The sequence below is a fragment of the Taurulus bubalis genome (assembly GCF_910589615.1).
Source record: "Taurulus bubalis genome assembly, chromosome: 2".
Taxonomy (NCBI): domain Eukaryota; kingdom Metazoa; phylum Chordata; class Actinopteri; order Perciformes; family Cottidae; genus Taurulus; species Taurulus bubalis.
This window is the reverse complement of record NC_136590.1, coordinates 43,015,891-43,024,414: the sequence shown is the minus strand read 5'-3', so window position 1 is coordinate 43,024,414 and position 8,524 is coordinate 43,015,891. Positions and strand designations below refer to the sequence as shown.

The following is an 8,524-nucleotide window of genomic DNA, read 5'->3' as shown; positions in this document are numbered from 1 at the left end:
CTATACACACTTCTTGGAGCTGAGCCGCATGGGCTGAACATTTCAAACAGTTTTAGCAATACAGGTATGCAGAGGATCAGCAGGGTTATTTAAAGGTGTGGTAAGTACAGTGTGGTTGAAGTGGTTACTTTGCGGGATCTGGACCAAAAACAAAGACACAAATGCTCAGACATCATCATTGTGTTTGATGGTCTTTGCGTCTTTAGCCACAGTAGGACGCTACACAGTGAATAGCCAAATATCTCAAGTTTTGACTCTTGCATGCTTTTTTAAGTTGACGTTATTGAAGTATTCATTGTGTCAGTGAGAAATATTTGATAAACACAAAACAAAATCACAATCACAAAACTGCGGCTTGGATTGTTCACGTAACATTCAGGTTTGAATTAGAGCTTGTGAACATTCACTACCGTTCTAAATAATGCTGACTTTATCTAATACCATCAGGTTAGATTCAAATGGAGAAGACGTGAGCTCAGTGTGGAAGGCAAGGTTGACTGATGAGCAACTTTGGAGTCCATGTCTTCAATGTCAAGAAATGATCTGTGCATAGAAAACAAATATGTTCATTTTGCAATTTCTGTGGCAAATTAAATCGTGCAAAAACCTCAGGCGCCATCCAAACATCAGCTCAGCTCTTGACTATATGTCAATAAAAACTACGTCATTACTGAATAATCCAAATCCAATTCATCCGGATAACACGGACACAACGGTGAAAAGGGGAGACCGAACTTTCCCGCCTCAAATCAACAGTTGTGCTTTCAGAGCTGAAACTCTGGGCTGTAATTGTTTTAAAGGTTGGCGTCTCAGAGCTGCAAAGCGCCCAATAAAAAGAAGAGGACAGGAAGGAAGCAATGCTTGTCAACGACCCCCAGTTCAGTGTCTGAGGGCCTTTTAGTCACCCTTTAGTGACCTGATCTGTGCACTTGGTCAGAGGCCAGCTACGTTCCAGTGCCTTCACCTTTCACTGTCCACTCCGGTATCTGACACGCAGATCTTTCAGGTGGATGTTAGAGGTGTAAACCAAACACAATAGAAACAATCTGTTTCTCTTCTGTAGGAGGGAGGTGTACCTTGCAGGGTTATTAATACATATGTTTGTGTTGTCACTGTTTTAAATGTCATCAAATTGTAACCACATCTTCAAGAGCATAAGGTTATAAAAGAGCGATAGCCTCACCAGCAACAATTGCAGGTTCCAATTGTGAGATATTTGGCCTTGTTTTTTCCCTCTCTTTGAAGTCTAGGGCTCGCTCTGCTCTTGTCCTCGGGTGCTGCTCGGTCCTGATTTATGGGGTTAGGTTCCAGGGAAGCTACTCTAAATTACATGGCCCCTAAGCCTGAGCGGTGAGATACAGAGCGAGCGGAGGATCGCCACTCCAGAGACAACTAATTGCTGGGACAAATCTAGCCTGCGCTAGATAAGAAGGTTCCTCTCTTCCCAGACCTGAGAAAAGGGGAAACGTGGATAACAGATTGGGCCACTTGGATAAATGCGCAATTTGTCCAAAATGTCCCAGAAACTAATAGTCATGGAGCCCCAATGGTTGGAAAGTAGGTAGTGTGCAGAGAAAGAAATAATCTTGGCACAATACAGGGTTCATTTGTAATGACAGGGATCGGGTCACGTGACTGTACTTGGCTGTTCAGACCTCCACAGCTTCATGGAAAGTCTCAAGTAAAAACACGCAACTGGAGTCGGGGATTATGGGAGCCGAAAACAGTATCAAATCCTCCAAAAAGGTGTTAAAGGAAGTGTCAACTTAATTGCTATCCAAATAATTAGTATGTTTTGCCTGCGTTTTACACTGACAAGAAATGTTGAAACTCCTCTGTTAGAGCCTGCAAGGGATGTGAGGGAGAGTCAGAGGAGGAGGTGACAGTGCCTGGAGGGCGCCCATAAACCTGGAGAAGGAGAGAGAGTGCACCATTCCTCAAAGGTGACTGTACCATGTGACTTCCAGAGCTTTAAAAAGCAGGCCAACCTGTCTTGTCGAGGCACAAGTAATCAAGAGGCACCGGAGGAGTCAGAGGAGGAGAATACCTGGGCTGTCGGCGCAGCAGCAAATACCGACAGCCCCACAACGCAAACCGGGGAACACCGGGGGAGCGCGTCTGCAAACGCAGCCTCTTCACCGCAACAACAATACAAGCAGGAAGACTTTCCGGCACTCTCCTCCAGTGTCCCGGTTTTTGAGACGATGAGCTGCAGCAGTATTGCAGGATCGGAGTTCTCTGAGGAAGAGCTTGATCTTGGCGCTCTGTGCCAGGGGGAGGACGAGGGAAGTCCCAAGGCATCTTTCCAGGACAGCGAGAGCTCGGCGTGCAGCCCAAGCGACCTCGAGGACGGCCAGACCAAGAAGCGCAATCGCCCCGTCCGCTCGAAGGCGCGAAGAATGGCCGCCAACGTCCGCGAGCGGAAGCGCATCATGGACTACAACCAGGCCTTCAATGCCCTGCGTGTCACTCTGAACCACGACCTCAGCGGCAAGCGGCTCTCCAAGATCGCCACGCTGCAGAGGGCCATCAACCGCATCTCCGCTCTCTCGGTATTCCTGAGCTCCAACCCGCCGAGTAAGCCCTGCGCCCACCGGGAGTGCAACAGGTCGGCGGCGGCGCCAGCGGCGTCCGGAGGGTCTCGACTCGAGCAGACCCGGGCGGCGCTTCCTCGCCTGGAGCACCAAAGCTACGCCCCCTGGCCCGCGTCCATCTCTCACCAAATGCAGCCGCAACAAGGGCCTCACATGCACCGGCTGCCCGCGGAGCCGCACGTCTACATGGATAACGCGGCGTCGTCGTGTCCCCCGTCCCCACACTACCCTTGCTATCCCACCGAGGGGCAGCTTTACTCGTACGGACACTGCGGAAGCCCCCACGAGCGTCCGCCCAGCCCTCTGCGGTACCCCCAGGCGGGTGAGGGGTTGGGGTACCAGCCGGCCGTGTGGGCCTCCTGCACTCAGAAATACATGGACGCTTTCGTGGAGCCTCCTCCAGCTCTGGGGCTCCCCTGGCAGGTGAGCTACCCGGAGCACGGCCTCTCGCTGGGCTCTGACATACTGTGACGGGGGACGCCCACCACTGCGAGCCCCGAACACTGCCAATCACTCCAGTGGACCTCAGGGAGAGAAAAGCCTTTTGTTGTTCCTGCTTTTGCAATCAACTCAGTATTACAGTCTCTTATTCCAGAGTGGAGACATTGTGATGTAATTAACAGATTTAAATAAAAGTCCAATGGCAATCCAGACTGCAGAATGTTGTACATATTGCAAAGTGTATTTTTGCCCTGGCATTTAACAAATGTTGAATATAAAGAATGTGTCACTGCTGTAGATAATTCACCCACAGAATTGTGTTCTGATTGTCTCATTGTCATCGTTTGGTCTTCTGCAGAAGCTGAAATATTGGAAATGTTACTTAATGCATGATATTAAAAGGAAACCTAACCACTTGGTAGGACCCCAAAGACCCATTAGTGGACTGATCAACACACATGGGACGGTTACACATGTGCTACACTGTTATGTAACTTGCTCTTACGATGTGTTTTCTATCCAGTATCTTCAGCAAGATTTGAATCCAATAGTTCATTATTTGCTCATGTACTGTATTTATTATACTCTGTTATTGCATAAGAGATCATGTTTGTAAAGTTGTGAAGAGTTTGTACATATTTTTCCAAATTAAATGTTCAAATGGTATGACAGCCGTCACGCTTCCTTTCATAACAACACGGTTTGGTTGTAATTGCCTCGCTTCTGACTGAGGACTTCGACATGGCACGAGCACGACATTCAGCTTCAGTGTGCACGCTTGTCTGTGTGTGTGTGTGTGTGTGTGTGTGTGTGTGTGCGTGTGCGTGTGTGTTTGTGTTTGATTATAGCCTGAGGACGGTAGCCTCTACCGCTCCTGAGTCTGAGATGACAGAGGTCCTTCACACAGTTGAAAAATGTCCTTACAAGTCCATTCTTGTGATTTTTATTTTCTGGGAGAAGTAAAGTCAAGGTGCTATTTACACACAGCAAAATAAAAGCCTGGGCCGACTGGGAGACGGCCAAGACTGACGCCGTTTGTGCAAAAAAATCAATAAGCAATGCAGGGTTATAAAAAGTGCATTTAATGCATCGTGCGCTATATATGCGATATCCTGAGGTTTTTGCTTCCTGCAATATTTCAGTTAAAACGGCTGCGGTGCAACATCAGCATGTTGGATCGTTACAGTAAAAGGTCAGTTGTTGTTGTGCAGATCAAGCAGCGATAATTCTAACCACAATGTGTACCTACATTGTGGTTCTGTTCCAGCCAGGCTGAGCAGCGTGTCATGGAAAACAGCTTTAATATTAGACTATAGGACGGGGCTCACCGACAGATTTATGTGGGCCCAGGAAGGAAGACTGTGCCCCGTCATCAGCGCGATGAAATCCCCTGTCGGGCTGCGCTGGCCCGCAGGTGGAATTGGGTGTGTGAAGAGGTTTTTGTTTTTTTTGAACATCCCGGAGGTCTCCCAACGAGGGCCGCTGGAAAGAGTTGGCCCCCGGGGGAGAGCTACTGCGGCCTTTGGTGGAGAAATAAATGGTGTGGTGCCGCAACAATTAGCAGGCAGGAAGGAAAGGGACTCCACGGACAAAGAGATGAATGGAGAGGAGGAGTGAAATAATAGGAAGAGGAGGATGTGTGCGGTGAGAGAAAAAGGGGGAGAGTGGCTTCACTTTGAGGCCGTCCCGTCGTTCGCAGACGTGACTCACCAGAAGACCTTGACTCACCAGCGAGAGACGAGTGCGGCTGACAGCGCTCAGTGACGGCATGTCTCTTCCTCCTCCCTCCCTGGCAGACAGCGCTGCGCTCGCTTCAGTGCCAGTTTATCTGCTCGTCTGGGTCCTCGAGGGACTCCGGAGTGAAAGTGGGGCTGCCAGCACGACGGGGCAAGACCTCACTCGTTTCTACTTCTGTGGTCTGTCCACGAAGAGCAAAGTAAATAAGAGTGAGAAACAAAAGTTAGCGACAGAATGGGATCATTGCAAAGTGTTTTCACTGTAAACTTATGGAGGATAAAACAAAACTGATAAAACATAAGAACTGTTTATCGCATGACGTGATGCTATCTCCGTTAAGATTACACATTGTAAGTGAATGTCACGTAAGAATGGCGCATAATACATTTTATATTCAACATCTGCATGATTAATCGATCACTAAATTGATAGATAATCAAAGGTGCTCAATAAGAATTTCAGAGCATTGTTATTGCCTCCGAATGGCTCTCAACATGGCGATGTCCGAGCCGGCCGCTAACGCTGATAACAGTGCTGACAGAGCTAACAGTGTTTACCTGAGGGGGAACTTTAATTTAATTCAGTTTATTTTGTATAGCCCAAAATCACAAATTGCAAATTTGCCTCGGAGGGCTTTACAATCTGTACACATAGACATCCCTGAACTCACATCGGGTCAGGAAAAAACCCTTTCCCAAATATCTCACAGAGAACTGTCAAGCAGCACATGTGGGTTCAGAAAACTAAAATGTGGAATCAATTTAGTTGATATGATGTTGAGTTAGTGAAAAGCTAAATTTTAGTTTGGTGAATGTGATGTTGACGGAATGTCTTTTGGATTTTGTTTACACGTCCCTTGAGGTCTGGGAACCCATGCTGAAGTGTGACTCACCCGAGGATTTACCTCACTTCTCCGACATGTGATGCATCTTTCATTCAGACACCCCGAGCTGACGGAAAAGGAAAACAAGCAAACATGAGAGAAATGATTCCAAGACGAAAGGGTGTGTTTGCGTGATATATGGGGATGAGTCAGCCTTCGGAGGGAAGATGCATATTGATATTCTACACACACACACACACACACATGCTGTTGTGACATCATTGGTGAAGGTGAAGGAGTGAAGGTGCCAGAGGACACGATGTGACTTTGTTTTTTTCCCATGACATTTACAAACAAGCACACTTAACCTGCATTATTGCTTCCTGTCTGAGACACACAACTGGACTTTGAATGAAGTAATATACATCTGTTGAGTCACCCGGGGAGGTTTATTTTGAAGAGCAATGTTTACTGAAAGTAATATCCTTTTAATTCAAACAGAGAACACAAGAAGGGCACTCAGAAAGCGCAGAACTCCACCAAGGACTTCTCTAGGTAAATAATCATGTGTGTATCCAGCCCGTGGTTTTGGATCTACTCCAAAGTTCCTGCTAAACCCTTCCACTGGGTTTCAGGAACATCGGGCCGCTGTGTTTTGGTAATCCTGTTGACAAAACCAACAACCGAACCGACCCGAACCCATGACCTTGTTGTAGGTCATGATGAAACTCAACTGTGTGGCATTGCAATCTCTAAATGTGAGATTTTTCAATTTGTTTCCATTTTTTTTTTCAAAGCTTCCTCAGAAACAATCCTTCAAACAACAACAACAAAAAATGTCCGACAATGAAATAAGGATTGTGCTGCTAGCCTAATAGTTTTCACTCTCCAGACATTCTGTGTTCAGACATCCACAGAATAAAAAACAAGCCTGACATGGAACGTTCTCAACACCTACAGAGTCACAGTCTGAAGAACCTTTAGTGTGTCTATATAGAAAAACGCCTGCCACACTCAATCATCCATGAGGTGTTACCTCTGCCCTTTCGTTGGGATGAGACAAGACGCAGCTCGTTTTATTGATCTGTTTGGATTCAGCGAGCAGTGAGCGGTTTCACTGCTGAGCACTAGATGGAGACAAGCTGACGGAGCCCCCAGTATGTTGAGCCAGTGGAGAAACCAGGAGCCTGCACGGCTCCATGATACTCAGTACAGAGGATGCATGAGTTTAGCCAAAAAACGAATACAAGAAATGATTCATTTCATATTCCTCTATAAAGATCTGTTGTGTAGGTCATTGTCATAAACAACACACTGGATGCATGGATGCAAAAAGCAGAAGCAGCTTCATGCAAAAAGAACTGTCTCCAGTCTTCAAGAGCATATTTGATGTTACAATACCAAGCCTGGGAAGGTGAAAACATCCTATTATTTTGTTTTGTTGTGCGTCTACTTTCAGGGGTTTGTTATTCCCACGGTGACAATAATTCTTTGAATTAGGAACACATTTTCCCTTCACTGCCTGTCACAAACGGAAAACGCTGTGTTTGAATTCCCTTGCTGCAGCTGGACGACGTCACATCACGTCAGATGAGGAAAAACGAAAATTGGATGCAAAACACACCGCTGTAGGGTTACTTTGAAACAGGAATATTTCGCGGTACACAGAGGGAAATAACACTTTGTCGCACTGACGAAACAAATGCATTGCAGCGCGTTCGTAATACAGACGTATGCATTATTCAGTGTTTGACATGGAAACATTAGGACTGTTCTCGGAGCTCGTTACCAGACGCTGGTGTGTGTGTGTGTGTGTGTGTGTGTGTGTGTGAGTCATCACGGGCCAACGTGGTCACGGGGACACACTACTGGAGCGGGGACTACGACATGAGGGCAGGAATACTGTGCCAGGTGTGTGTCTGTCTGTGGGTAGATTTTACAACCGTGCAGTCAGGACAACGTTACACACACACACACACACACACACACACACACACACGGTATGAAAGGCTATAGAATGGTATTGGCGACGTCCGCGGTATTTTCTCTAAAATGTACAGTGTAATACTTTGGAATGAACGGGGTGCCAGAACAGAATGTACTGATATCTGCCAGGGAACACGGTGTGAAGTTAGAGAACACAGGGGGAACAATCTTAAAAAGTAATTATGCCATCATAAAAAGTAAAAAACAACTAATGAATGCTGATATGAAATATGAAAAACAACCAGTAGTCAATGTGCACGCTACCAGTTGAATGGTGATTTAAGCTCTTCTATTGGGTTCATATGAAGGAACCAGGTTTGCATATGCTCCATAGGAACTAGTCACGACCAACGTTTGCACAATATATTTGCAAACTCACTCGTATTATTATCTGTAATAGTATAGAAACTTTGTAAATGGATTTTTCACTCTTCTAGTATAATACTATGTTCGTCGTTCAGAAGAGTGAAAAACCCATTTCCATGTTTTCCGACGCGCCCTCGAGACTGCGAGACAAGATGCTGTCATTTAATTTAAATAAATTGCAAAGCCCTCCGAGGCAAATTTGTATTGTGAAGTTGGGTTATATAAAATAAACTGAATTGAATTGAAGGTGGCGAGTCAGAAACTGCATTGAACTACGTGACTCGTAAATGCAGAATGAGAGCTGGCAGTAGTCTGACACGGTAAGCTGCTAAAATACACCAGGAAATAATAAAGCCTCATATTAGTATTTCGTTTGGGCTCAGCATTGATATTGTTGACCCTTTTTAATGCCACCCAAAATGAAAAGGAATATTCTAAGTTGTTTCACCCAGAGGGTAAGTAGCTATCAAGAAGCCCAGCTAGTAGTAAGCTAACTACCCACACAGTGCAAACCTGCATTATTTTGAAATTCCTTCCACTGCTGAGAACAAACCTACGTCCTTGGTTCTTATATTTG

At 46.0% G+C, this 8,524-nt stretch overlaps 1 protein-coding gene across 1 annotated transcript; it reads left to right on the top strand.

Moving 5' to 3' along the window:
* Positions 1–2,204: 2,204 nt before the first annotated feature.
* Positions 2,205–3,618, top strand: bhlha9 (basic helix-loop-helix family, member a9; the record flags this gene model as incomplete). Its single annotated transcript, XM_079213991.1, has 1 exon — positions 2,205–3,618. The coding sequence occupies one exon, from the start codon at positions 2,205–2,207 to the stop codon at positions 3,063–3,065; it is 861 nt and encodes a 286-aa protein (XP_079070117.1). The 3' UTR covers positions 3,066–3,618.
* Between the last annotated feature and the right edge of the window lie 4,906 nt (positions 3,619–8,524).